We start from the raw sequence: 27,762 nt of genomic DNA, 5'->3' as shown, positions 1-27,762 counted from the left end.
CGCGGCCAATCCGTGCGCAGCCGAGCGGGTGGACCGGGAGGAGCGCAGGGAGCCGCCGCCGCCGCGCAGGGGCGTGGAGGGCGGGGGCGGCCCAGGCCGCAGTTGCAAACATGGCTCAGAGCAGAGACGCCGGGAACCCCTTCGCCGGGCCCGGCGAGCTTGACAACCCCTTTCAGGTGACGCGCGGGCCTTCTCTGGCTAGCTCGGTGGACTCTGCTCGGTTCTGGACGGGCCCGCTTGTCTTCCCGGCCCTGACATTTGTTCTGGGGAAGGGCCGCCACGTGGGGGTGACGGGGACTCCAGACCAGTAGGCACCCTGGGGGGCGGGCCCTGCCCCTATAAGGAGCCGGTGCTGGCAGTGCGGGGTGAAGGATTGGGGGCAGGCTTTGGGACAGCAGCGTGGCCTCCGACGTGCAGTGTTCGCAGCCACAGGCGTCGGAAGAGGCCCCAGCGAGTTCCCCCAGAGGCACCAGGTGCCAGCTGAGCCCAGCTCTGCCCACAGGACCCAGCTGTGATCCAGCACCGACCCAGCCCGCAGTATGCCACCCTTGACGTCTACAACCCTTTTGAGACCCGAGAGGTGAGGCTCTGGGCGGCACAGGATGGCAGGGAAGGGGAGGATGCGCCTGTAAGCCCGCTCCTTCGGGTACAGGGGACTTCTCTGCATGCAAACGGTCTTAGCCCCGGGAGAGAGGCCAGTCTGCCATGGCTTGCCTAACCCTTCTGGGGACACGAGGGCGAACTATCCCGTTTGAGCTCTAAGCCTCCGTCCTAGGAGGACTTGGAGACTGGCGACGCCTGGACCAAGGCTTGTGTCTGGGGCGGCTTCTCCGAAGAAAATACAGAACGGGTCTGGTAGGAGTTGAGGGAAAAACCAGTTTTGCTTAGGGGTGCATTTGGAGGGAAGAAATGAGGAGGACCAGACCTGTTTGTCCCACAGAATAGAAAATTCTAAGAGCTTTAAAAAGTGAAGGGGGCGGTTTGGTGGATGAGTGCCTTGAGTCCTGGTCAAGGGATAGGATGTGGGGGCTGATGAGGGCTGCCGCAGCTTAGAAAAGAGCTAGTTCTCCGCCAGAGGTTTCGCTCTCTTGGCGGGGAGCCTGGGGAACAGGTTCAGGATCTCAAGGTCCTCAAGCAGGCTCTAGACACCTGCATTAGAAGGGACTAGGTGGTTCCTAAAGTCTTTTCCAAAATCAACAGCCCCCACCCGCCTATGAGCCTCCTGCCCCTGCCCCATTGCCTCCACCCTCGGCTCCCTCGTTGCAATCCTCGAGAAAGCTCAGCCCTACAGAACCCAAAAATTACGGCTCCTACAGCACCCAGGTAAATAGGGGGCCGGGATGGGAGTGGGGGTGTGGGGAACTGGCCTGGGCCCAGGACTCACGTCTCCCGCTGCGGGTCCTGGGCAGGCTTCAGCTGCTGCAGCCACCGCTGAGCTGCTGAAGAAGCAGGAGGAGCTCAACCGCAAGGCAGAGGAGTTGGACCGGAGGGAGCGGGAACTGCAGCATGCCGCGCGGGGGGGCGCGGCTGGTAAGCGGGTTCTGGGGTGGGGGCGCTGAGGAGGATGGGGAGGCATTTGACACTTTTTTTTTTTTCCAAAGATCTTATTTATTCATTTGACAGAGACGCAGGGAGAGAGGGAACACAAGCAGGGGGAGGGGGAGAGGGAGAAGCCCATTTCCTGCTGAGCAGAGAGCCCAACGTGGGGCTCGATTCCAGGACCCCGAGACCGTGACCCGAGCTAAAGGCAGACGCTTAATGACTGAGCCACCCAGGCGCCCCCATTTGATACTTATTAAAAGATATTTTACAGGGCGCCTGGGTGGCTCAGTGGGTTAAGCCGCTGCCTTCAGCTCGGATCTTGATCCCAGGGTCCTGGGATCGAGCCCCGCATCGGGCTCTCTGCTCAGCAGGGAGCCTGCTTCCTCCTCTCTCTCTCTCTGCTGCCTCTCTGCCTGCTTGTGATCTCTCTCTGTCAAATAAATAAATAAAATCTTTAAAAAAAAAAAAAGATATTTTACTTATTATTTGAGAGAGAGAGAACATGAAGGGGGATCATCAGAGGGAGAAGCAGACTCCCTGCTGAGCAGGGAGCCCAATGCCGGACTCGATCCCCTGACTCCAGGATCATGACCTGAACCGAAGGCAGTCCTTTAACCAACTGAGCCCCCCGGGTGCCCCGACACTTTTGAAGGAGCAAAAAAATCCTAAGAGTGTGTGCTCTGGAGCCACATTGCCGAATGTGAATTTGGGGGCTATTATTTACTGCACATGAGCTCTTAGATAAGTTCCTTGATCTTGAGTGCTTTGGTTTCCTTACTTATAAAACAAAGGTAACATTTGTACCTGTTTGACAGGACTTTGTGGCAGTTAAATAAGGTCATCCGAGCAGAGGGCTGGGCATAGTGCTTAGCAGTTGTAAGTAGCAGTGAACACCGTCAGCACTGGCTTTGCTCCCGTCCCACGGCTCCTCGGACCCCGCGTTGGAGAATGCAGAGAGAACCTGGGGTGGAAGGGAGGGGCGATTCCTTGGTGGGTCTCTGCCTCACGTCTCAGGTCCTCCTGCTCTCTCTCTGCCTTACAGCTCGACAGAACAATTGGCCCCCTCTACCTTCTTTTTGCCCGGTCCAGCCCTGCTTTTTCCAGGACATCTCCACGGAGATCCCCCAAGAATTTCAGAAGACCGTGTCTACCATGTACTACCTCTGGATGTGTGAGTAGTGAGAAGCCTGTTTTAGAGGAACAGTAAAGGAAGTGACCTTATCTTTCCTAGCCCTCCACCGGCCTAGAACTCAGCATTTCATCTCTGCTCTTTTTTTTTTTTTTTTAAGATTTTATTTATTTATTTGACAGAGATCACAAGTAGGCAGAGAGGCAGGCAGAGAGAGAGAGGAGGAAGCAGGCTCCCCGCTGAGCAGAGAGCCGGATGCGGGGCTCGATCCCAGGACCCTGAGATCATGACCCTAGCCGAAGGCAGAGGCTCCAACCCACCGAGCCACCCAGGCGCACTCATCTCTGCTCTTTTGAGTTGAAGGCTAGTTTCTCCAGGAATTTTCCTGGGTGACTCCTTTCATACTATTTAGAACGTGTTCTCCCACCTTCTAGAAAACATACGGTCTTGTCCTTTTCCCCTTTCTCTTGTCCACCTGCAGAAACGTTTTCTGAGTCCTTTAAATGTCTTTGCAAAGGAGATTGTGTGTGATAGGGCTCTGTCTCCGCGGCTGAGTGGAGGATTCTGTGGAGGCAGAAGCTTCTCTTCTGTACTCTGCAGCGTCTGGTGAGGGTTTTGTGATCGCTGGCCACGCTCATTGTCCCGTACGTCCACCCCTCAGGCAGCACGTTGGCTCTTCTCCTGAATTTTCTTGCCTGCCTGGCCAGCTTCTGTGTGGAGACCAGCAATGGCTCGGGCTTTGGACTCTCTATCCTCTGGGTCCTGCTTTTCACCCCCTGCTCCTTCATGTGCTGGTACCGCCCCATGTATAAGGCTTTCAGGTAAGTTGAGGGGCGGGGCTGGTGGAGAACCTGGGATGGGCCCCACGGCTCCTGCTCCGGCCTTGACTCTTCTCCCACTCTCCCCGCTTTTCCTGCCCGCAGGAGTGACAGTTCATTCAATTTCTTCGTTTTCTTCTTCATTTTCTTCGTCCAGGATGTGCTCTTTGTTCTCCAGGCCATTGGCATCCCAGGTTGGGGGTTCAGGTCTGTGAGGCTGCCTCCAGCACCCCGCCCCACCATCCCTCCCCTCGTTCCTCTAGACCGAGTCAGCTCAAGGTTCTGGGGTAGGAGTTGCTCAGAAGAAGGAAATGTGGTTTTGATCCCCAGAAGGTGCTTGTTGAATGCAAGAGACAGGACCTACCCAGTCAGAACTCTAGACAGCCGAGGTGTGGGGGAGGAAAAGTACCTGTGGTCAATCAGAGCGGGCTTCCTAGAGGAAGCGCCCAAGAGCGCTTCTGAAGAGGGGGTGGGGCCTCCTCCACAGAGAGGTCTGTTTGGACTGAGGATGTCTTGGAGGGGCCTGGAGAGGTAGGAAAACAGCGGGGAAACAGGAATTAAACTTTGAAGAGAGTGATCAGGTGTGGGATTGTTGTGCTTGGAAAGTGCCAGACTGACGGCCAGGGGGTGGGGGGGAACCCTGGTGGGTTGGGTAGGATGGGGCCCGCTTGCTGACCCTGGAGAGGCTGGGAGGACCGACGTGGGGTGGGGGGGCGCCCCTCCTGACGGCCGGCGCTGTCCCCTCTGGCAGTGGCTGGATCTCTGCGCTGGTGGTGCTGAACGCCAACAAGGCGGCGGCCGCGCTCATGCTGCTGGTGGCCCTGTTTTTCACCTGCGTCGCGGTGCTGGGGATCGTGATGCTCAAGCGGGTGAGGGGCTGCGCCAAGGTCATGGGCCCCGGGGGCCTGGGAGGAGCACTCTGGAGGCCCAGGAAGGCGGGGCGCCCCAGCTCTGGGGGGGTGGGGTCATTCCTGCCGTCTCCTTGCAGATCCACTCCTTGTACCGCCGCACCGGGGCCAGCTTCCAGAAGGCCCAGCAGGAATTCGCGGCCGGGGTCTTCTCCAACCCCGCCGTGCGAACCGCCGCCGCCAACGCAGCCGCTGGGGCTGCCGAGAATGCCTTCAGAGCCCCCTGACCACCGACCCCGGGCCCTGCCGCTGGTGGGCGCTCCCTCCGCCCCCCACCCCCACCCGGTCCTGGACGTCTCCGGGACTCGGTGAGACGTCACGACTTGGGGTCTCCTCTCTGGTGCCCCCAAGCCCGCAGCCACGACTGCTGACCCTGACTTCGGGGTGCGGGGAGCCACTAACCCCATCTCGCTTCCCCCGCCACCCCCCGATTAGGCCACACTACTGCCAGCCCTTACACACCCCACCCGGCTCCCCTCCGCTGTGCCAAGGCTGTGCTTCGGTTATTTAAATAAAGAGAAAGAGGAACTGGAACCAGCCCCGTTTCCGGGGTCTTTATTGGGAGCGAGGCCGCTGGAAGAGAGAAGGGAGCGTGGCGGGGACGGGAGCGGAAGCAGAACGTGACCCCGGAGGCGGCGGGACGCGGCGAGCAGGGCTTCGGAGCCCGCAGGGGCTGCTGAAGGGCGGGGCGCGGGCCCGGGGCCCCAGAGGCTGGGCGGGGCTGGGGTCGCACCCCGGACCCCGGAAGGCCCGCGGAGACCCCCCCCCACCCGCCTTAACACGGCCCGCGGGCCCGCCCTGCTCCCGCCCCTCTCCGCTCCCGGCCCGTGTAGCCCCGCCCTACTCCTGCCCCGCCGCCCGCCCCCCTGCACCCGGCCCGAGGGCGCACGCCGGCTCCCCCCGCCCGCCCCCTGGCACCGGGCTCGCGGGCGGACGCCGGCTCCCGGGCAGCCGTTCGCAGCCCCGCCCCACTCCGGCCCCGCCGCCCGCCCCTCTGCACCGGGCCTGCGGGCCGACGCCGGCTCCCGGGGTGCACCGCGCAGTCCCGCCCCCGCCCCGCCCCCGCCGCCGGGCCGGACCTGCTGCCGCCCAGGCTGGGGAGCGCAGCGTGTTGGGGCGGAGCGGGGAGGGCGGCCCCGCAGCCGGCAGCGCCCCGGCTTCTCCCCGCCGGACTGTCTCAGACCCCACGACCCCTTCCCTCTTTTTCCCACCCTCCTTGCCTTTACCCTCCCTGCCCTTCCCCCGGATTCCCGACCGCGGCTTCTCCTCACGCCTGGACCTGCCCTTCTCGGCGCCCCTGTTCTCCAGGGAGATGCGATGAGCCGGCGCCCCCGCGTCCTCATCGCCGTCCCGGGCACGGTGCCCGTCCGGTGCCCGCGGTGGGGAGGGAGCCCCCCGCGACCCCTCCGCGACGCCCCTCCCTTGGGCCCCCGCCCAGCTGGAGGCCCTGGGCCATGCCCCAGGGGACCCATCCCGTTGGTGGGCTCTAGAGCAAAGAGGGTGGAGAGGAGGGAGGACGGGGCCTTGGGCGCCTCTGAGATGCTCCCAAGCGCCAGGGGAGGCCGAGCGAGGCGCCGGCAACCGGGCAGCAGGCATGATGCCGTCGCCCAGTGACTCCAGCCGCTCGCTGACCAGCCGACCCAGCACCCGGGGCCTTACCCACCTTCGCCTCCACCGACCCTGGCTGCAGGCCCTGCTCATGCTGGGGCTAGCCCAGGTGCTCCTGGGCGTCCTGGTGGTCACCTTCAGCATGGTGGCCTCCTCTGTCACCACCACCGAGAGCATCAAGAGGTCCTGCCCATCTTGGGCTGGGTTCTCGGTGAGTTGGGTGCACAGTCCTGGCGGGGGGTGGGGGAGGGGGCAGGTTCCTGGGGCCCCTGCGATACACACTAGGGGCTGATGCAAATGCTGGCCTCTCCTCCCTCTTCTGGGTGGCTGTCTTCTTACAGGGCTGGGCACACCCTGTGGTGAGGGGCTCACTCATGTGCCTCCCCCTTGCCAGGCTGAGCCTGTGCCCACTCTGTCCCCAGCTGGCGTTCTCCGGGGTGGTTGGCGTTGTGTCTTGGAAGCGGCCATTCACTTTAGTGGTAGGTGTTAGGGTCTGGTGCCCCCGGGGAGGCAGGTGCCCAGTTCTGGCACATGCCCCTAAGAAGGGAGGGAACTGGCCGTGCAGTTCATGCCAGGCAGGCATAACTGTGTGTGAGGGGTGGTCCCATCCGCGGCAGAGGTACCCCCTTCCCAGGTCCCAGCCCTGAATGTGCCCCTGCTTCCCCCAGATCTCCTTCTTCTCCCTGCTTTCGGTGCTCTGTGTCATGCTCAGCATGGCCGGCTCTGTGCTCTCCTGTAAGAATGCCCAGCTAGCCCGAGACTTCCAAGACTGCTCCATGGTGAGCCTGAGGAGGGCGGGCGGAGAGACCTGGCCGTGGGAGGTGTGCGGGACGCCTGGGTTTGTCCTGACTGCGCCCTCCCCCCTGCCGCTCAGGAAGGAAAGGTCTGTGTGTGCTGCCCCTCTGTCCCCCTACTCCGGCCCTGTCCAGAGTCAGGGCAGGAGTTGAAAGTCGCCCCTAACTCCACCTGTGACGAAGCCCGAGGAGCCCTCAAGGTGAGTGCGCCCTCCCCAATTCAACCATTCCTTTCTCCCCCTGACCCCATCCCTCTGGTTTTCACCTTTGCCTCCCCTTCTGGAGTCCTCACAGGTCCAGAACTTGTGGGATGCACCCCTCCCTAGGGCCCGCTCACACCCTTCCTCCCCTCTCGCTTTCAGAACCTGCTGTTCAGTGTCTGTGGGCTCACCATTTGTGGTGCCGTCACCTGTACCCTCTCTGCCATCGTCTGCTGCATCCAGATCTTCTCCCTGGACCTTGTGCACACGGTGAGAGGCGGGCCAGGGTCAAGGCCAAGCAGGTGTGATGCGGGGCGGGTGCGTGTGTGTGCTGGGACTGGGCTTGAGGGGACGGCGGCTACTTGCTGGCTCTGAGCACTGGGGGCTGTGGGTCGTTTATTAGGCATGTCTGCTGTAGGGACATGTAGCGGGGGTTCGAGGAAGGATGGGGAGGGGAAGGGCGGGGAGTGGGAGAAATCCGTGATGCCAGGCTGCCCAGAGAGTGGACATTAAACAATGGGACTGCAGATCGGGTGGAGTCCAGGAGATCCCAGATAGGGCCAAGGATAGAGGGTTGGTGTTCTAGTGGGGGCAGAGAACAGGTGGCGATTCTGGGGGTAGGTGGGGCCATGAAGTGGAGGACTTTCTAGATAACTGGGGCAGAGGGAGAAGGGGAGCTGGCTGTGGCATGGGCACGGGGGAGGGGGACAGGCCCAGGACAATGTGGCGGCGTCTGGGAGCCTAGAAGCTGCATTCCCAGAAACCAGGCCCACTGAGCCGCTTGTGTCCCAGCAGCTGGCCCCCGAGCGCTCTGTCTCAGGCCCCCTGGGGCCCCTGGGCTGTACCTCGGTGCCTGCAGCGCCTGTCCTTCACACCACGCTGGACTTAGAGGAATTCATACCGCCAGTGCCCCCTCCGCCCTACTACCCCCCTGAATATACCTGCAGCTCGGAAACAGATGCGCAGAGGTGAGGCGGGCAGAGTCCTGCCAGGGGAACTAAGCAAGGGGGGCAGGGGTGCAGCCTGGCTTGCTGGGGGGAGGGGGCAGGGGGAGGTTTGTGCAGTAGGAGTGCTTTTCCAGGCTTTGTCCTCCCCATCTTCCTACCAGCATCACCTACAATGGCTCCATGGACAGCCCGGTGCCTTTGTATCCTACGGATTGCCCTCCTTCTTATGAGGCCGTCATGGGGCTCCGAGGAGACAGCCAGGTGAGAATAGGGCTCGGCGTGGCCTGGGGAGCTGGCAACAGAGCCTGAAAAGCTGAGGGAGCTGCTGTCCCTGGACAAAGACAGTAGTCCTCACGGTGTTCGTGGTACCCGCCGTCTGGCTTTCCCTAGAGCTGCGGCGGGTGGGGGTGGGCGCGCAGGGACTATTATTCATTTCTTCCAGATGTGGAAACTCAGGCCCCCATAACGGACCTGTGCAGGGTGGCAAAGCTGGCCTGAACGCTAGGTCTTCAGAGCCCTGTCCTGCACACCGCGTGGGGGGATGGGGGGGATGGCCGCACCGGCTGTAGGGCCGGCCCCCTGACCATCGGGTTGCCCGCAGGCCACTCTGTTTGATCCCCAGCTTCACGACAGCTCCTGCGTCTGCGAGCGCGTGGCCTCCATCGTGGATGGTGAGCAAAAAAGCGGGGATCGGGGGGCAAGGGCTGGGTTGCCTGGGAGGGCAGAGCTGGGTGGGGGGTGCTGGACTCTGAGGTCTCCGGAGGGCTGTGGACAGACAGCCGCCCCCACACGCCCCCCTGTCGCCCCCCAGTGTCCATGGACAGTGGGTCTCTGGTGCTGTCGGCCATCGGGGACCTGCCCGGGGGCTCGAGCCCGTCGGAGGACTCGTGCCTGCTGGAGCTGCAGGGCTCCGTGCGCTCCGTCGACTACGTGCTCTTCCGCTCCATCCAGCGCAGCCGCGCCGGCTACTGCCTCAGCCTGGACTGCGGCCTGCGCGGCCCCTTCGAGGACAGCCCCCTGCCGCGGCGGCCCCCGAGGGCCGCCCGCTCCTACTCCTGCTCAGCCCCCGAGGCCCCGCCCGCCCTGGGAGCCCCCACGGCTGCCCGCAGCTGCCACCGGCTGGAGGGCTGGCCGCCCTGGGTGGGACCCTGCTTCCCGGAGCTGCGGCGGCGGGTCCCCCGGGGAGGCGGCCCCGGAGGCAGCCGGCCCACTGCGGCCCCTCCCGCCCGCGCCCCTGCTCGCCGCTTCAGCGACAGCTCAGGTTCCCTCACGCCGCCACCGCCGCCTGGGCACCGGCCCCCCCATCCGGCTCTCCCGCCGCCCCCGCTGCTGCTGCTGCCGCGGTCCCACAGTGACCCAGGCATCGCCACCTCCAGCGACACTGGTGAGCACGCCCCACCCCTGCACACACAGCCCCGAGGCTCAGGAGAGGGCAGGTCGGGGAGTTAGAAGGCGGGTGGTGCCCGCAGGGCTTAGGACAGGTGTCGGTCCCCAAGGAACAGGAAGGGCTGAGTTCACTCCCGCAGGAGACACTTCTGAGCGTTCCCCTTCTAAAACCACCCCGCCAGCAGCTGAGCGGCAGAAAGAGGAAGAAGCTTCCACAGCTCCCAGCCGGTCCCCATTACCCACCCTCTCCCAGGCCGCCCACCTGCTCCTTGGGCCCAGGTGCTGCAGTGACTGAGGAATGAAGGGACCCCACAGCATATCAGCCCTGGCCTCGTGCTCCTTCTAGGGGGCCGAGGTGGGGGGGGGGTGCAGCCACCATGAGACCGCCTTAGTCCCCGCCCGTCTTGCTGGGCTGCGCCGCAGGGTTTCCGGCAGACGTGGGCAGACGTGACGTTTTGGTTGAGGGTGGGGTGTGGGGCTGGGGATGCTCCTAGGGGGTTGAGTCTCTCCTGGGATGACCTGTCGACCCGGCATTTCCACTCCCTCCCTCCCCCCACAGCTGACTTCAGGGACCTTTATACCAAAGTGCTCGAGGAAGAGGCCGCCTCCCTTTCCTCTGCAGATACAGGTCAGGCGTGTGCTTGGCGCCCAGAGGGTGGGCGTTAGGGGAGTGCTGCCTGGCCCTCCATGTGCCTCCCTTCCCACCTTCTCTCTCTCCAGGGCTCTGCTCTGAAGCCTGCCTCTTCCGTCTAGCCCGCTGCCCTTCACCCAAGCTGCTACGCGCCCGCTCAGCTGAGAAACGGCGCCCCGTGCCCACCTTTCAAAAGGTCCCCCTTCCCTCCGGCCCTGCACCTGCCCACTCCCTCGGGGACCTGAAGAGCAGCTGGCCAGGCCGAGGCTTGGTCTCTCGTTTCTTCCAGATGTCCAAGAAGGCCCCAGACCCCAGTGGGAATGGGGCCCATGGGTTTAAGCAGGTAGGAGTTAGGGGAGTCTGGGAAGATACCCAGGAAAACCGGGAGCTTTAGGCTAAGCCACACTCATGCCCGGTCCTGTGTCCCCCTCTAGGTGCCCCGGAGCCCATGGGGTCGGCCAGGCCGAGAGAGCCTCCACCTTCGGAGCTGTGGCGACCTGAGCTCCGGCTCTTCACTGCGGCGCCTCCTGTCTGGCCGCCGGCTGGAGCGTGGTCCTCGCCCCCACAGCCTCAGCCTCAATGGGGGCAGCCGGGAGACTGGGCTCTGACCTGGGCTTCCTGACCCTCTGAACAGATCCAGGTGAATGCTGGGGGCACAGGCACCAGCTGGTGGGACCAACAACCCCCAGCACCCCACGCGCTGGCTGACACAAAAGAAACCCGCTGAACATGCCCAGAAGTATCCCTTTGCCGCCTACCTCTGGGAGCTCCTGCTGCTTGCCTCTGGCCCTCAGGACTGGGAGAGCTTCTCTCCTATGCTGCATGGGTATCTGGGTATTCAGGCTGTCTGGGGGAGAGGCTCCTGCTTACAGCATTGGAAGAGGAAAAAAAAAAGTCCCACCCCCAGTGTGAGAGAGCCCTCCGACTGGACAGGGGCACTCCGGCTGGGGCAGAGGCATGCCCCAGTGCTTCTGCATAGGGAGCTGTGAGCCCGTGCAGTGGGGTGGTGAGGTGTGAAGAGTCCAAGAAACCCGGGCGGCTCTCAGCTCTGCCACGCCTACCTGCATGGCCTCGGGCAAATTATTTAACCTCAACTGCCTGATCCGTAAAACATCGTGAAGATGAATGTTTGTAAAGCTCTTAATACACTAAATAGGCCTTTAAAAAAATTTCAGTTTTCCCCTTCTCTTCTGCACCAGCCTTTGCCACCATGGGAAATTTGTTCTGGCATCTCTCGTAGTTAAGAAAACTCTCTCAAGACATTTATTTCCAGCTATCTATATCTCTGCTCCTTTTCGGAGCAAAATGTTTTCTCTCTGCCTTTCCTCCTCTTCTCAGAACACTCCCATCAGGTTCCATCCCCATCTCTCCCTAGGCATTGCCCTTGAAAAAGCCTTCAGTAACCAAGAAGGTACCAGATCCAATGGTCACTTCTCTGCCTGCATGTCACTTGACTTCTGAGAAACATTTAAGCCAGATAATCCGCATCTTTTCTCTTCAATTTTGCCCTTTCCTGTCTTTGAAGACATCATACCCCTACTTTTCCTCTCTACCCTTTTGGTTTCCTTTGCCAGCTCCCACAACTCAGCTGGATCGTTCAATGCTGGAGAACCCCGGGATTTCCCCCTTGGCCCTCTTCTAGTTTCCATCTGCAAATGGCACTACCCAAACCCATGGTTTAAATACTATCTGCCATGGGGCGCCTGGGTAGCTCAGTTGTTAAGTGTCTGCCTTCTGCCCTGTCATGATCCCAGGGTTCTGGGATTGAGCCCCACATAGGGCTCCCTGCTCCGCGGGGAGTCTGCTTCTACCTCTCCCACTCCCCCTGCTTGTGCTCTGTGTGTGTGTGTGTGTGTCTCTCTGTCAAATAAAATCTTAAAATTAAAAAAAAAATTAAATACCATCTGCCTGCCCACGTGTAACTCTTCCCCTTGATCCCTCTCTGACCTCCAACTTGACACGTCTGTCTGGATGTCCAGTGAACGCCTCAGACTCACGGCGGCCACAGATGAACCCTGAATCCCACCCCGGGCGCCTGTCCCCATGTCAATCAACAGCACCTCTATTCACCCGGAGGCACGTTCCAAAAGCTTGGAAATCATCCTGGTTTTATCTTTTCCCTCCTCCAACGCACCCAGTCCTCACCAGCTACCTAGACAGGCTCGAGCCCCCTCTCCCAGCCTTCCGACTGGTCTCCTTCCCAAGTCTCTCTTCTCCGCTCGGTAGAGCGAAAGTCACGTCGCGGCAAGGTTCTGCCGCAGTCCGCCGGCTTCCCGCCCGCCCGGGAGTCCGCTGCAGGCCCCTGAGCAGACCGTGGTCAGGCACGGCCCGTCTCACGCCGCTGCAGCCACCCGGCCTCGCGCCAGGGCTCGGCACCGGCTCGGCCCGCGGCGCCCTGCGCCTCGCCTCCGCGCAGGGCTCCGGGTCACTGGGTCAGTGCCGCGTCGCTCCACGTCGAGCACTCGCGAGGACCAGGATCACCGCGTGCCTGTCGTGCCTGTCTAGCCACTGGCGGGCTCTAGAAGCGGGCTACGGGGGCAGACCGGCGGGGGAGGCGCGCAGCCCGCGGACGGCGTCGGGCGGCCCGGCCTTTAATAATTCAGCAGGCGCAGGGCGGGTCAGGGCGCGGCCGGCCCACAGCACGGGGTAGGAGGAGCTGAGACGGGGGCTCTCAGCAGGGCAGCTTCCGAGCACTGAACGTTCCCTGACCCGAGGCCCCCGGAGGAGCACGCTCGGGGGCGCAGCGCCGCCTCGACGGGCGCCTCTCCGGCGGGAACCCCCCCGGCCCCGCCCGTTACGGCCGCCGGACGCCAGGCGCATGCGCACTTCTCGCCGTCCGCGCCCTCGTTCGCGTAGGCTCCAGACGACGCTTGCGCCGCACCTGGACTACGGCTGGTCAGCGAGAGTAGTCGGTCCCCAGGACGACCAATAGGCGTGCGGAAGGGGCCGGCGTCCCGGCCGCCCCCGCCCCCAGCGATTCGAGACTCCGCCCGCGGCTGCGCGTGGAGGGGCTGCGCGTGGAGGGGCTGCGCGTGGAGGGGCTGCGCGTGGAGGGGCTGCGCGTGGAGGGGCTGCGCGTGGAGGGGCTGCGCGTGGAGGGGCTGCGCGTGGAGCGGCTGCGCGTGGAGGGGCTGCGCGTGGAGGGGCTGCGCGTGGAGCGGCTGCGCGGCGCGTGGCGGGGCTCCTCGCGGGCTGGGCGCGGGCTGGGCCGGGCGGTGTCCTCGGCGGTAGGCGTGGTGGGTGTCGCGCGGTCGGACTCGCTCTCCGTCTCTGCGTCTGTTCTTGTTAATAGTAGGAAGGGCCTCTGAGGCTGCCGGAGACAGAACAGCGGGGTGGGGCAGAGGGAGGAGCGGGTGCGGCGCTCGACCTCACAGCCCGGGGATCCGGACCTGAGCCGAAGGCGGACGCTGAGCCCACCGAGCCCCCGGGCGCGGGGGATGAAATCTTTAAACTCTCTCCATCCACGTGGGGTGCGGAGAAAGTCTGTATCATTCGTACAAATGTAGCCATTCTGTAGCCATTCGACGAGCTCCCACTGAGCAAGGAACCGGCGCCAGCCACGGCGGGGGCCGCCTGGGATGGAACGGGGTCGAGGACCCCGCGCCGCAGGGAACGCTGCGGGGTGGGGCGGGGCGGGGCGGAGGATTAGACAGCCTCCGGGGATGGGGCGGGGCCGGGGACTCAGGGGGTGTCGGAGGGGGGATGGGGCGCCGTGGGGGGCGGGAACGGGGAACCCAGAGCCTCCCGGGACGGGGCGGGGCACCGGGACACAGCGGTCCCTACCCTAGTGGGCTGACTCACGGACAAAGCAACCCCTGGTACGAGTCACTGCAGCTGTGTGTACTGCACCGGCCCTGTAGGGCTGCGAGCTCATGCTACAAGCCCCAGCACTAAGGAGTCCGACGGGAGGGAGGAGCGTTGCACGCGGAAGAGTCTGCGGAAGGGACGGAGAACGAGGGGGAGGAGGCTGGTCTCCCCTTCGCAGTCTGATTTCTACACAGCAGCCAAAGTGATATTTTGAAAATAAAAATCTAATCTTGGCACGTCCCTGCACCAAACTCTCCAGTGAATTTCCATCTTAGAACAAAACTTAGACTCATTGCTGTGGTCACCAAGGCCCAGAGACTCTGGCAACCAACCTTTGCCTCCAGACTCCTTACTCGCCCGCTCCCTGGTTCTGTCCAGCACACTCTGCCCTTTATTTTACTTCGTAATTCTCATGGCCATCTGAAGTTATGTTTTTTGTGTTCCATCCCCACTTGAATATAAGTCCCTGGGGCCAAGGACTTTATCATCCCATTCAGTACTGTATCCCCAGGACCTAGAAGAGTGTCTGGCACATAGCAGATGTTCAATTACTATTTGTTGGATAGGTGAATTGGGGAGCACATAGCAAGGATGCCTCCTACCCAGTCAGAAATATCAGGAAGATGATTCCGATGGCAGGGACTCAGGCTTCCGTGATGAAAACGAGTAGCTGTTCCCTTTTTTGTTTTTGTTTTTCAAGAGACGAGAAGAAGAAAGTACTCATGGCCAAAGGGAGAGCATGAAATATGAAAAGGTGAGATGAAATATGGCCTACTGGAGGAATGTGGTTCGAGCATAAGGTGCAAATGGGCAGGTGACAAATGAGGGTAGGCAAGGTCCCACAACCTCTTAAGGGTAGTGTGGAACCACTAATGGATTTTAGGCGAGAAAGAGGATCCTTCAGAATTTGTATTTTAGTTAGAACATCCAGTTTTGGGAGGGGATAGATTGGAAGAGAAAACTGGAGGTTAGGAGACCAAGAGAGATGTTTTGGAGTTTAGAGAAGAAATAATGGGGATTAGGGTACAGAGAGAGGACAGAGTCAAAGATGAGCCCCAGTTCTGGGAGGAAGGGATGGCATTCATGGGGAAAGAGAACACAGGAGGAAGAGTGAATTTGGCTGGAGAAGAGAACCATCTCATGATGGTCTTACTGACCTGTCCATGAGACACCCAGAGCACAGGACTGGAAGGCAGAGTGCCGTCACAGAGTCAATCCCAAGAAAAAGATTGGGATTGGAGGTGGAGAGTTTGGAACCAACAGCAACTGGAAGTAATCAAAGCCATGGGATTGTCTCCTGGAGAGAGCACGACACAAGAGGAGAGGTCTATGACAAACCCCAAAAGGACACCCATAGAAAGAAGCGGTAATGCCGCAAAGGAGAAGGCACAGCCGAAGAAGAGTGTGGAGTCATGAAAACAAGAGTGTGTTTCAAGAATGGGGGAGTAGAGGGGTGCCTGGGTAGCTCAGTGGGTTAAAGCCTCTGCCTTCAGCACAGGTCATGATCCCAGGGTCCTGGGATCGAGTCCCGCATCGGGCTCTTTGCTCGGCAGGGAGCCTGCTTCCTCCTCTCTCTCTCTCTGCCTCTCTGCCTACTTGTAATCTCTGTCTGTCAAATAAATAAATAAAATCTTTTTAAAAAAAAAAAAAAAGAATGGGGGAGTAGTGTGTCCACTGAAGTGAAGAATCCATCAGATAACGACGGAACATTGCCCACTGGACTCAGCAACGCAGAGATCAGTAGTGACCTTGGCAGGAGCAGTTCTGGAGCAGAGAGGGTCCAGAGATGCCTTGTGGGGTACAGGCAGTGTGAGTAGTGGCAACTCAGCCCCTGCTCCCTCGCATTGTGGGTATTGTTGCATTAAACCCTTGCAACAACGCTTGAGGCAAGAGTTTTTGGAGATGAGGAAACCAAAGCTCTGAGACGTCAAGTCTCTTCCCAGTATCTCAGGTCTAGTGAGTAAAGGAGCAAGGATTTTTTTTTTAAAGATTTTATTTATTTATTTGACAGAGAGAGATTACAAGTAGGCAGAGAAGCAGGCAGAGAGAGAGAGGAGGAAGCAGGCCCCCTGCTGAGCAGAGAGCCCGATGCGGGACTCGATCCCAGGACCCTGAGATCATGACCTGAGCCGAAGGCAGCGGCTTAACCCACTGAGCCACCCAGGCGCCCCAAGGAGCAAGGATTTAAGGCCTGAATAGTCCCAGTGTCCTCAAAAAAACACTCTTCCATCTTGTCTTGCTTTAAGGGACGAGGGGAATGGTGGCAGCTGGGGGGAGCAAGGGTGGAGGGAGGGCTTTGGGGCGGAGGACTCCTGGGACCGTCCCCGGAGCCTGAGTTGCAATAAAGTACTGATTCCTCGGGGCGCCTGGGTGGCTCAGTGGGTTAAGCCGCTGCCTTCGGCTCAGGTCATGATCTCGGAGTCCTGGGATCGAGTCCCGCATTGGGCTCTCTGCTCAGCAGGGAGCCTGCTTCCCTCTCTCTCTCTCTGCCTGCCTCTCTGCCTACTTGTGATTTCTCTCTGTCAAATAAATAAATAAAATCTTTAAAAAAAAAAAAAGTACTGATTCCTCCATGAGTTTTCCACGGAACTTAATGGTTCACGGACATCCTTATCTTCTGTGAGCCTCATCCCAGCCTTGCACGGGAGGCTCGGAGCAGGACCGGACCTGCAGACAAGTTCATGGGTACTCGGTGTGAGAACCCATCCTTCCCATGGCCTCAACCGCATCTCTCTGTTAGATGGTGCAGGCTGGTCAGTGTTCATTGAGCCCCCTCCTGCCCCCAGCCCTGGGCTCCTTTGCTTCAGCCCACACCCAGGACAGCACGAAACACTGAGCTTCTGAGCCTGGAAGAGCCTTGAAGAAGCCTTGCTAACGTAACTCACTCATTCATTCAGCAGGCAAGGAGGCCCACTGTGCACTCGCCTCTGATGGAAGAGCTTTGAGGTTTCAAAGAAATTGGCTCCGCAGCCTTGTACCAGCTTTCCAGGAGACTGGCGGCACAGGGCTGAGTACCAGGGAAGGGGGGTGTGGGGCGGGTGCTGCCTGGTCTTTTGAGTGGGACAGCCGTGAACCGAGGCTCGACTCTGCCGCTTACGGTGCTGGAGAGTGTCGCCTGTGCAGTTGTGGGGCGCGTGGCTCTGATGAGCACTTAGGAAAGCCTGGCTGCCGCTCTCTAGAGAACTTCCAGGATAACCTGCAGGGTGCAGGTACTTTCCCACTGGCCCGGGCCTCACCAGGAAGGCTCTGGGTGTCTCTGAAGAGTTGGTTAATCAGACTTTATTGCCGTCATCATGTTGCAGTATATGCCCATGTCCAATCCTCGCATGGTCACCCCGAGCTCGTCCACTGTGATCTGTCAGTTATATCGCAGTGAGGCTGGGGGCAAAGGGGTTGTTTCATCACATGAACCCAAGAATGAAGCCACAGCCCAGTGAGTGTGGAATGAGAAAAGGCCTGTCTTGGACCTGACAGTGCTGGTGACCTGGGGCTGGGAACGTGTCCCCCCTCTTGGGAGCTGGTCTGAGGCCTGCAGGGCAAGGAGCCTGTGGCTGGGTCCCTGCCATCTCCAGCGCCGGGGCCTGTATCCCGGACGTCCTCTCTGGAACTTGAGGTACGTCCTTCAAAAGTGCGGTGCAAAGGCGGCCAAGGAGTGCGCGTCTGCGGCCCCCTCGCGCGCCCCCCGCCACGGGGCGGTGGTCCTCCGTCGCCCCCTAGGGGACGCTCCGAAAACTGCTGTCTCTCGTGGGGCCCGCCCTCCGGAGGCCTTCTGCGGACGCGGAGGCCGGAGCGCAGAGGGCGGACACCCCGGCCCGCGCCTCACTGTCCCGCGCGGCGAAAGTCCATCGCTCCTGCGACCTGGCTTTGTGATGTTCTGCTCAACGACATAGTCAAAATAAAAACCAGACGTAAGCCTTTAAATTGAGGCAGGACTGTATCATATCATAATAAAAGGACGTTTTACATGAGGACTTTTGCGGGGAAGCCCCGTAATTTAGAAGATCATCATGGAGAAGGAAGCGCAGAGAAGTGCGTCAACCCGAAATGACTGGATCTGTGCTCTCCGCGGTTTACCGCGCCTGCAGCTGCGTACACACTGCTTGAGAAGAGTGGCGGGTCCTGGGCGGTCCTGCAGAAGCACTGAGCCAGCTGGGATTCTCTTACGCGCTTCATTGAGCTGTAGTCTGCGTACCACAGAAGTCCCTCTTCTTCTTCTTCTTCTTTTTTTTTAACCCTAACCCAGAGCCCTGAGATCATGACCTGAGCTGAAGGCAGAGACTTTAACCCACTGAGCCACCCAGGCAACCCCCCTTTTTAAAGATTTTATTCTCTTATTTTTATTTTTTTAAAGCCAATTCTTATTTTTAAAAAAATTTTAAAAGATTTTATTTATTTATTTGTCAGAGAGAGAGGGAGAGCACAAGCAGGGGGAGTGGCTGAAGGAGAAGCCGGCTCCCTGCTGAGCAGCAGCCTGTGAGGCTGGATTCCAGGACCCTGGGATCATGACCCAGGCTGAAGTCAGCTGCCTTACCGACTGAGCCCTCCAGACGTCCAAAGATTTTTTTTTTTAAGATTTTATTTATTTATTTGACAGAGAGAGATCACAAGTAGGCAGAGAGGCAGGCAGAGAGAGAGAGGAGGAAGCAGGCTCCCCGCTGAGCAGAGAGCCCGATGTGGGGCTCGGTCCCAGGACCCTGGGATCATGACCTGAGCCGAAGGCAGCGGCTTAACCCACTGAGCCACCCAGGCGCCCCAAAGATTTTATTTTTAAGTTGTCTCTGCACCCAACGTGGGGTCCGAACTTACAACCCCCACATCAAAAGTTGCAGTCCCCTGACTGAGCTAGCCAGGGGCCCCTTAAACATTTTGATTTATCATATGTTTTATGTTTTTGTAGCACAATGATAATTATATATTGTGAAAATGACATATATTACATGTAAATTATTTTTTTAGAATTTAAATATATTAATTTTTAATATTTAAATTTTAATAAATTTATTTTAAATATATTTAATATATATGATATAATAAATATAAAATTTAATATTTAAAGAATTAAGATACAGCAGGCAGATAGAGAGTGAAAGCAGGCCCCGTTGAGCATAGAGCCTGATGTGGGGCTTGATCCCAGGACCCCAAGAGGGTTAACCCACTGAGCCACGCAGGTGCCCCTAGAAATTATTTGTTAACTTGTGCTCTGTTTTGCTTCCCAATTTATTCCATTTGGTTTCTGCAAGATCTGACTACATTATGTCTTCTAGATGATGGGGCCTAAGCATTCACTTATTGAAAACATATTTTATAATAAAAATTTGTTCCCCCCCAAAATTTGTCCCATTATTCTTTCTTTTTATTCCAATTAAGGTAACTGTATTGATTCTTTTAAAGTATATGTGGAAGTATTCCTTAAAAAAAAAAGATTTTATTTATTTGAGAAAGAGAGAGAGAGTACGGGGCGGGCGTGGCGGAGCTGCAGGCAGATGGAGAAGCAGAGGAGCCTAACATGGGACTCGATCCCAGGATCCTGAGATCAGGGCCCCAGCCAAAGGCAGGCATTGAACCAACTGAGCTACCCAGGTGCCCTATAAGTGAGTTCTCTTATCTTTACATTCATTCCAGCTCAGGAAAGAAGCGCGTGTTAGGAAATATTTGCTGGGGGCCGGGGGAGGGCTCAGGCTGCAGAGCTAGGCTGCCCCTCCCAACTGAGAGTCAGTCGTTCCTGCTGCTGGGGAATCCCGAGGCCGGTTCACTATGCAGCCTCAGGCCTTGTCCGACGCTTTTGGAGAAAAGGACCCGGAGATGCTGCCGCGCAGCTGGGACATCAGAAGCCGACTTGGGCTTCACCTTGCGATGACCTAAAGCAATGGCAACAGTTCCGGCTTTTAAAAATAACCAGCACCTGGCACAGAGTGTGGCACACCAGAGGCACTCAGGACATACGTGCTGTGTGTCGTGGGATTCTGGACATGAATCCAGCTTCTACCACTGAATGGCCACTGGACTTTGGGCAATTTTTAAAAAATTTTTATTTATTTATTTAACAGACAGAGAGATCACAAGCAGGGAGAGAGACAGGCCAAGAGAGAGGAAGGGAAGCATGCTCCCCGCTGAGCAGAGACCCCGATGGGTCTTGGGATCCCAAGATCAGGATCATGTCCTGAGCCGAAGGCGGAGGCTTTAACCCACTGAGCCACCCAGGTGCCTTTGGGCAATTTTTTTTTTTTAAAGATTCTATTTATTTATTCTAATATTTATTTATTTATTTATTTGACAGACAGATCACAAGTAGGCAGAGAGAGAGGCAGGTAGAGAGAGAGAAAGAGGAGGAAGCAGGCTCCCTGCTTAGCAGTGGACCCGATGTGGGGCCCGATGCCAGGACCCTGAGATCACAACCTGAGTGGAAGGCAAAGGTTTAACCCTATGAGGCACGCAGGCGCCCCTACTTTGGGCAATTTAATGAACTTTCAGAGTCTTAAGTTCTTCGTCCTTAAAATGGGTGAAATGGGGGTATCTGGGTGACTCAGTCCGTTAAGTGCCCGACTTGTGATTTTGGCTCAGGTGGTGATCTCGGGGTCATGGGATCAAGCCCCGCATCAGGATCTGGGCTCAGCAGGGAGCCTGCTTGCGGCGCCCACAACTCTCTCTCTCTCTCTCTCTCTCTGTCTCTAAAATAATTAAGTAAATAGAATCCAATCAATAAATAACGTAAGACGGGGGAAGTTGTAGTATACGCCTTGTGAGAACCAAAGGAGACGGCGAACATGAAGTAGCTCAGGGGGCGCCTGGGGGCTCAGTGGGTTGAGCATCTGCCTCCCGCTCAGTTCATGATCCCGGGGTCCTGGGATCGAGCCTCACGTCCAGCTCCCTGCTTAGCAGTGGTATGCTTCCCCCTCTCCGCGCTGCTCCCCCTGCTGGTACTCTCTGTCGAATAAGTAAAAAAAAAATTTATAATAGATTTTATTTATTTGTTTGACAGAGATCACAAGTAGGCAGAGAGGCAGGCAGACAGAGAGAGAGGAGGAAGCAGGCTCCCCGCTGGCCAGAGAGCCCGATGCGGGGCTCGATCCCAGGATGCCGGGATCATGACCTGAGCCGAAGGCAGAGGCTTTAACCCACTGAGCCACCCAGGCGCCCCTCAAATAAGTAAAATCTTTTTAAAAAATCCATAAAGTAGCACGGAATAAGTACTCCATAAATACGAACTCTTATTATAACCAATATTATTTATTTTTTATTCTTAAAGATTTTATTTTATTGTATTAATTTATTTTTCTTTAGCAATCTCTTCACCGGGCTTGGGGCTCGAACCCACGACCCCGAGATCGAGACTCACAGGCTCCACTGCCTGGGCCGGGCGGGCGCCCCCTGCAGGAGAATTTTTACAAAGTGAAGAATAAGAACGAGAGACAGGAAACCCGCAAACTCGGCGCGGAGGGACGCGGGGCCGGGCGGAGGCTCTGCGGCCGCGGGCGGGGCGGGGTGCGGGGTGCGGGCAGCGAGGCCCGCGCAGGGCAGCGCTTCCTGGGCGGGCAGGAAGTCCGGGGCAGGCGTGACCGGCAGCCTCGGTCCCTTCCGCGCCGCCGCCTCCGCCTCGGGCGTCCGCGCAGGTGGCTCGAACCTGCCTTCGCGGGGCCTCGAGGGCCTCAGCGGGGCGGGGCCTGGCGCTGGCCCTGGCGCTGGCGCGTGCGCGCTCCAGCCGGGGAGGCCGAGCGGCCCCTCCGCCCGGTAGGTGGGAGCGCGGCCCCGCGGGGAGGGGCGCAGAGGCGCGGCCCCTGTCGCGGGCCCTGCCCCCACCGCCGCGCCCCTGCCCCCACCGCCGCGCCCCTGCCCCCCGCACCCGTCCGCGCGGCTTCTGAAGAGTCTCTAGAAACGCTCGCAGACTCCGCTCATCCTCGTCGGCCGGAGCCCATGCCCTCTCCGGCCTGCGAGCGGGACCGGGTCGCGCCGGGTCGCTGGGCTCCAGCCAGGGAGGGGGACAGAGAGGGCTACGGCCGGGCTCTCCGCACGCAGCCTCACTGCGTCATTGGGGGGCGGCCCTGTTCCCAGGCAAGACTGATGGTGTGGGGGCACGACTGGAACGCTCTCGGTCCAACGAGACCGTGACCGTGTCTCCCGAACCACGCTGGTCAGCGGAAGGCGAGGACACCGGCCGGCCACACAGACCACGCCGGCGGGTTCCCACCTCGGGGAGAGCGCGGGGCTCGGCCCGTGCCGAGGGCAGTGGGTATGGCCCAGCGCGACTGAGACGGTGACCGAAGGTCGCACATCCAGTACTTGGCGGAGCTGGGCCTCAACCCAGCTTGCCCCCCCAGGCTGGCCTCGGTGCTCTCGGAACCTAGAAGAAAGGACTGACTGTGCCTGCAGTGTGTCTGGAAAGTCTTCCGTGAAATAATCCCAAAAGCCAAAAGACCCCACAAAGAAGCAGCTCCTGAGCAGCTCCTAGACTCCAGGCGCTGTTTGGCTTACTGATCCCGGAGTGACCCTGGGCGGGGGGCGCTGCTCCGTCTCACAGAGGAGCAATTGCCTCCAAGCTCCCGCTGTATTGTAGGCACGGTGGTCTCTGGCCACCATCGTGGACCACCCCCTGCTCCCGTCCACCGAGGACACAACTGTGGACACTTTCCGGTTTCTGAACCTCACAACCGCCCTGTTCTGGCGGAAAGGAGACCCGTGATGACGGTCCTCATCTGATGACAAGACGTGTCCCTCCCGCCCTCCAGGTGTGCAAGCCCTCTGCCCAGGGCCCATCCTCCCTGCTCTTCCGCCCCTTCTCCTCCAGGAAGCCTTCCTGGGTCACTCCCACCGTGAGCACCTGTCAGCCCCTGTTGATCTGTAAGCATCTGCGTAGGCCTCTGACTCCCCGCCTCTCGAGCCTCCAGAAGACAAACTGTACCTTAGCTGTCTCCCAGCATCTTGGGGCTGAACCTGCTTTTATCAGTATTGCTTTTTTTTTTTTTTTAGATTTTTATTTATTTATTTGATAGACAGACAGAGACCACAGTAGGCAGAGAGGCAGGCAGAGAGAGAGGGGGAAGCAGGCCCCCTGCTGAGCAGAGAGCCCGATGTGGGGCTCGATCCCAGGACCCTGGGATCATGACCTGAGCCGAAGGCAGAGGCTTAAACCACTGAGCCACCCAGGCGCCCCTATCAGTATTGCCTTTATTGGTATTACTTTACTTTTATTTTTAATTTTTTCTAAGTAAGCTTGTCCAACATGGGACTTGAACTCACAACCTCGAGATTGAGAGACGCACGCCCTGCCCACCGAACCGGCCAGGAGCCCCACCTTTGCTAGGTATTCCTTTTTTTTTCTTAAGGATTTTTAAAAATTTTCTCAAGGAAGCAGTTGCCTGCTGTGGCTCCCGTCCTCTGGGCTTCGGGCGCCGTGACCCCACCGTGCACTCTCTGGTCCGGATTCTTCCCGAGGTTGTCATCCGCACGTGGCTCCCGCAGTTTCGCGGTGAATAATCGCGACAGCCGGGAGGAAGTGAGCCGCCCTTCACAAGTATGGTTGCAGTTGCCTCACTTCCTGCGTCACGTGATGCGCCCATAGTTGTCACATGACCCACTCGCTCCGTTCTGCCGGACTTAACCCTGCAGGACGAACTCGGGGTCTGTAGCTGCGGCTGGGACCTGCATCCCAGTTCTCATCTAGTGGCTCCTCCATCCTTCTGAGGCTGGACCCCCACAGCCCCCTCACCTGCTGATGGAGCGTTCAAGTCCTCCCAGAGGAGTGAGTGGGCCCGAGCTTCCCATCGGTCTTGTCAGGCCACTTCTGGAGTCCTGGCCGTCCGGACCCTGGAATTCAGGGAACGATGGTCTCCTCCACCCCAGGCCATCATGGCTCTTCGATGGAGGGGCAGAGGGGCAGAGGGGCAGAGGGAGGGAAGGAGGGAGGGCGGGGTGGAAGGAGAGGCGGTGGAAAGAGGGGAAGAGAAGGGTCCTGGTTGCGGTGGGCGGCAGCCAGGTGTCTGTGTTGGAGGACGGTGGGAGACTAGGCCATGGGCTTCCAGCCCACAGGAGAGCCGGGGCGCGGAGAGGGGCTTGCCTCGCAGCCGCTCCTCGTTCTGTTCTCAGGAATGTTCCCGGCCTCTGGACAGGGCGGGTTTCAGGGCTGCCAGCCTCACGGGACTGCTGCTCCTTCAGGTGATATCGTGGGCATCAGGTGAGCGAGTCACGGAGACGGGAGGCAGCCCCCCGGCTTCTCCGGCCTGGTGGTCCTTGGTCGCCTTCTGGCATACCAGAACACCAGGAGGTGTTGAATAAACCCTTCGGAGGGACTGAGACCAAGCGCGGGTGGGGGTACAGCAAGAGGACTTTTGAAACCAGCGTGTCCCTTCTGTCTTCGTCCTGCAGCCCTGGCCTCCGCTTGTGCTCCCTCCCCGCCAGGTGCCCGGCCCTGCATCCCTAAAAGCTTCGGCTACAGCTCGGTGGTGTGTGTCTGCAACGCCACGTACTGTGACTCTCTTGACCCCCTGACCCTGCCGGCCCCGGGCACCTTCAGCCGCTATGAGAGCACGCGCAGCGGACGCCGGATGGAGCGGAGTCTGGGGACCATCCGGGCCAACCGCACGGGCACAGGTGACCAGGACAGGCTGGGGTCCTCCCAGAGCTGTCATGCTAGTGACCGCCATGACCTTCTTCCCTGGGCACTGACCCTTCGTTCCCTGTGCATGTTCTCAGGGCTCCTGCTGACCCTGCAGCCAGACCAGAAGTTCCAGAAAGTGAAGGGGTTTGGAGGGGCCATGACAGACGCCGCTGCCCTCAACATCCTCGCCCTGTCCCCCCCTGCCCGGGACTTGCTACTCAAATCTTATTTCTCTGAAGAAGGTGAGAAGGAGGGGGACGAGATGAGAGTGTGGTGGACCCTTCGACCTTTCCATTGACCATGACTTCCACCCATCCCACATTTGGGTCCTCTCTCAGTGCCCCGTGGAGTAAGTGTCCGACCTGCCTGTCCTTGAGTGTTTAGGGTTGCCGAGGCTCAGAAGCCCGGGCTCTCCGGGCCTGCCTCGGACGTCAGTGAGGGCTGAGGGTGGGCCGGGTCACACACTCTCCTGCCGACCTGGACCCTTCTGTCTTGGCCTTGTCTTTGTGTAGGCATCGAGTACAACATCATCAGGGTCCCCATGGCCAGCTGTGACTTCTCCATCCGCACCTACACATATGATGACACCCCTGATGACTTCCAGTTACGAGACTTCAGCCTCCCCGAGGAGGACGTCAAGCTCAAGGTGGGCTCCCGGCCCTGGTGGAGTCAATGCTTGCCGGCTGTGGAGCCGCAGGCCAGAGCAGGGCACGGAGACACCCAGAGCCTGGCCCCTGCTGTGCTGTGTCCTGGGGTGGGGGGGCAGGGCGGGGGCCCATGGCAAGGCCTGATGCACTGGTCGGGCCAGTCTGTCCATATTCCAGCTCTCACGGTCTCTCTCCTCACCTCCACTGTCTCCAGATACCCCTGATTCACCAAGCTCTGGCGCTGGCCCGGCGCCCCGTGTCACTGTTCGCCAGTCCCTGGACATCACCCACGTGGCTGAAGACCAATGGGGCTGTGAATGGGAAGGGGTCACTCAAGGGTCAGCCTGGGGATATCTACCACCAGACCTGGGCCAGATATTTTGTGAAGTAAGGAAGCCGCAAGGCCATAGGGTCTGGACCAGCTCCCTTCTTGGACAGCCTCGTCTCTGCCCCACTCCTGGTCCTGGGTCAGCCCCAGCTCAGACTGCTCAAATCACCTTTCTACTTCCTGGGCCTTTCAGGCTTGGCCTGTCAGTTTCCCCCGTCCTGATGGGCCTCCTGATCCCCCAGGGTCTTGGTCCTCTTTCTTGGCCAGGCTCATTCGCACCCTTTGCCCTGCCAGGTTCCTGGATGTCTATGCAGAGCACAAGCTACACTTCTGGGCAGTGACGGCAGAAAACGAGCCCTCGGCAGGGCTGCTCAGCGGGTACCCCTTCCAGTGCCTGGGCTTCACCCCCGAACACCAGCGAGACTTCATCGCTCGGGACCTGGGTCCCGCCCTCGCCAACAGTACGCACCGCGACACCCGTCTGCTCATCCTGGATGACCAGCGCTTGCTGCTGCCCCACTGGGCCCAGGTGGTAAGGCCCATTGCCCCCCGCGGTGTCCCGGTGGTCCCCAAATCTAGCATCCAGGTGACTGGCGCCCAGAGTGTCTTCCTTGTTCCAGCTCTTGATTCCTAGAATTCCCTGGGCTGGAGCCAGGCACCCTAGAGGCTCCCCTGGGGCACTGACCCCCTGGATCCCAGGGCCCCAGGGTTGTCACCTGGAGCCCCTCTAGTTGCCTGCATCCCACTGCCCATTTCTCAGGTCCCCGGTGCTGCTTCCAGAACCCTCCATGCAGGGCCCAGATTCAGTGGCCGCTCTCCCCAGGAGTCTTTGCCCTTCCTGGCACAGGTGCTGGCGGACCCAGAGGCGGCTAAGTACGTGCACGGTGTGGCCGTGCACTGGTACCTGGACTTCCTGGCCCCAGCCAAGGCCACCCTGGGGGAGACACACCGCCTGTTCCCCGACATCATGCTCTTTGCCTCGGAGGCCTGTGTGGGCTCCAAGTTCTGGGAGCAGAGTGTGCGCCTGGGCTCCTGGGACCGGGGAGTACAGTACAGTCACAGCATCATCACGGTGAGCCCCCAGGAACCTGCCGGGCACACCACCGCAGGCCCTCTTGGTCGCATGGAGAAATGGCCTCTGAGCCAACCATCCCCCCGCCGGCTTGCTCATTGGGGCAGATTTTGGGATCTTGTGATTCCGTCGTGCCTTCCCTCCCAGATGGGCACACCCCATCACCCCTCCTCCTCACGCCCGGGTCTCGGGTGGTCCCATCTGCCTCAGTTTCTCAGCTTTTCATCCCATGCCTCCATCCGCAGCACCCCGCTCTCCCGAGCTGTAAGGGTGCAGAGCGCTCCTCCTTGGCCTGGGACAGCCCTGCCTGTCTTCATGTGACCCTTCAGGACAGGGTCTGGGGACCCTGTGCGGAGCCTTTGCTTCTGCCCTGCTCCCACCCCAGAACCTCCTGTACCACGTGGCCGGCTGGACCGACTGGAACCTCGCCTTGAACCCAGAAGGGGGGCCCAACTGGGTGCGCAACTTCGTGGACAGCCCCATCATCGTCGACATCGCCAAGGACGCGTTTTACAAACAGCCCATGTTCTATCATCTCGGCCACTTCAGGTGAGTGGAGGGCGGCCCCATGTTCCATGCCACCACCCCAGGCAGGAAGGGAGCAGGGTAGGAAGTGAGTGCGCAGCGCAGCTTCAGCCCTGGCTCTGGGGGTGTGTGTGGGGGGGGGGGGAGTGACTTCTCAGCAAGGGGGAGCGGCCCCACCTGACCACGCCTGCTCCCACCTCAGCAAGTTCATCCCCGAGGGCTCCCAGAGAGTGGGGCTGCTGGCCAGCCAGAAGAACAGCCTGGACGTAGTGGCACTGACCCGTCCCGATGGCTCGGCGGTTGTGGTGGTGCTGAACCGGTGAGAGCAGCGGGGCCGGGGGCCGGGGGCCGGACGGTGGCCTTGGCAGGCTGAGCACTCAGCTTCTCTGCCCTTCCTTTGCCAGCTCCCCGAAGGACGTGCCTCTTACCATCGAGGACCCTGGCGTGGGCTTCGTGGAGACGCTGTCCCCAGGCCACTCCATCCACACCTACCTGTGGAGCCGCCCGTGATGGAGCCTGGGTGTGGGCATTAAAGGGGTACAGCCAGCTCACACACTGTCCGTGGCTGAGAGCACCTAGGCAGGCTGGGCTGATCCTAGGTGACGTAAGCCCGGACCAGTGGTTTGGGTGACTCATTCTCCCCTTGGCTGATGCCTGGGGGACCCCTCGGGGAGGACAGAGAAGCCCCAGCGCCCTCTTCCCCCCCCCCCGCCTCCCCCCTGCCATGCACTGTGGGCCGGCACCACAGAAACTGGGCTAGGGCCCAGAGTGAGCTCACCGTCTGTGCAAACACAGGCTGGGACTGGGGGAGCGGCTGGGGAGGGAGGAG

At 59.8% G+C, this 27,762-nt stretch overlaps 3 protein-coding genes across 4 annotated transcripts; all 3 read left to right on the top strand.

Annotated features, from left to right (window-relative positions):
• Nucleotides 1-16: 16 nt before the first annotated feature.
• SCAMP3 (secretory carrier membrane protein 3) lies at nucleotides 17-4,934 on the top strand. Its single transcript, XM_044266502.1, has 9 exons — nucleotides 17-176; nucleotides 503-580; nucleotides 1,201-1,323; nucleotides 1,410-1,530; nucleotides 2,585-2,713; nucleotides 3,333-3,492; nucleotides 3,595-3,696; nucleotides 4,241-4,358; nucleotides 4,478-4,934. Exons 1-9 carry the CDS (start codon nucleotides 111-113, stop codon nucleotides 4,622-4,624), a joined length of 1,044 nt encoding a protein of 347 aa, XP_044122437.1. The 5' UTR covers nucleotides 17-110; the 3' UTR covers nucleotides 4,625-4,934.
• A 548-nt stretch (nucleotides 4,935-5,482) lies between these two features.
• On the top strand, nucleotides 5,483-11,731 carry FAM189B (family with sequence similarity 189 member B). Its single transcript, XM_044266488.1, has 12 exons — nucleotides 5,483-6,216; nucleotides 6,428-6,484; nucleotides 6,674-6,784; nucleotides 6,880-6,999; nucleotides 7,162-7,269; nucleotides 7,795-7,967; nucleotides 8,108-8,207; nucleotides 8,548-8,617; nucleotides 8,758-9,330; nucleotides 9,892-9,960; nucleotides 10,053-10,306; nucleotides 10,398-11,731. Exons 1-12 carry the CDS (start codon nucleotides 5,992-5,994, stop codon nucleotides 10,569-10,571), a joined length of 2,034 nt encoding a protein of 677 aa, XP_044122423.1. The 5' UTR covers nucleotides 5,483-5,991; the 3' UTR covers nucleotides 10,572-11,731.
• An 11,145-nt stretch (nucleotides 11,732-22,876) lies between these two features.
• On the top strand, nucleotides 22,877-27,484 carry GBA (glucosylceramidase beta). 2 transcript variants are annotated; one of them, XM_044266491.1, is made up of 11 exons: nucleotides 22,877-23,506; nucleotides 23,851-23,938; nucleotides 24,163-24,354; nucleotides 24,457-24,603; nucleotides 24,874-25,007; nucleotides 25,223-25,395; nucleotides 25,631-25,868; nucleotides 26,184-26,408; nucleotides 26,794-26,957; nucleotides 27,136-27,252; nucleotides 27,338-27,484. In XM_044266491.1, the coding sequence occupies exons 1-11, from the start codon at nucleotides 23,480-23,482 to the stop codon at nucleotides 27,441-27,443; spliced, it is 1,611 nt and encodes a 536-aa protein (XP_044122426.1). In that variant the 5' UTR covers nucleotides 22,877-23,479; the 3' UTR covers nucleotides 27,444-27,484. The 2 variants fall into 2 exon arrangements, with proteins under 2 accessions (XP_044122426.1, XP_044122425.1); XM_044266490.1 differs by having other exon boundaries at nucleotides 24,130-24,354.
• Nucleotides 27,485-27,762: the final 278 nt, after the last annotated feature.

Source organism: Neovison vison, chromosome 10, assembly GCF_020171115.1.
Source record: "Neovison vison isolate M4711 chromosome 10, ASM_NN_V1, whole genome shotgun sequence".
In the NCBI taxonomy this organism is placed as follows: Eukaryota; Metazoa; Chordata; class Mammalia; order Carnivora; family Mustelidae; genus Neogale; species Neogale vison.
The sequence above is the reverse complement of the archived record's forward strand: the minus strand, read 5'-3'. Positions and strand labels throughout refer to the sequence as shown.

Excerpts from the sequence above, each read along its gene's own strand:
- GBA (XM_044266490.1), top strand. The coding sequence starts at position 23,480 with ATGGAGCGTTCAAGTCCTCCCAGAGGA. Across the intron at positions 25,008-25,222 it reads AGGAGGACGTCAAGCTCAAG|ATACCCCTGATTCACCAAGC; the intron begins GTGGGCTCCCGG and ends CACTGTCTCCAG. Across the intron at positions 25,869-26,183 it reads TGCCCCACTGGGCCCAGGTG|GTGCTGGCGGACCCAGAGGC; the intron begins GTAAGGCCCATT and ends TTCCTGGCACAG.
- SCAMP3 (XM_044266502.1), top strand. The coding sequence starts at position 111 with ATGGCTCAGAGCAGAGACGCCGGGAACCCCTTCGCCGGGCCCGGCGAG. Across the intron at positions 3,697-4,240 it reads ATCCCAGGTTGGGGGTTCAG|TGGCTGGATCTCTGCGCTGG; the intron begins GTCTGTGAGGCT and ends CCCCTCTGGCAG. Across the intron at positions 4,359-4,477 it reads GGATCGTGATGCTCAAGCGG|ATCCACTCCTTGTACCGCCG; the intron begins GTGAGGGGCTGC and ends GTCTCCTTGCAG.
- FAM189B (XM_044266488.1), top strand. The coding sequence starts at position 5,992 with ATGATGCCGTCGCCCAGTGACTCCAGCCGCTCGCTGACCAGCCGACCC. Across the intron at positions 6,485-6,673 it reads AGCGGCCATTCACTTTAGTG|ATCTCCTTCTTCTCCCTGCT; the intron begins GTAGGTGTTAGG and ends TGCTTCCCCCAG. Across the intron at positions 9,961-10,052 it reads CCTTTCCTCTGCAGATACAG|GGCTCTGCTCTGAAGCCTGC; the intron begins GTCAGGCGTGTG and ends CTCTCTCTCCAG.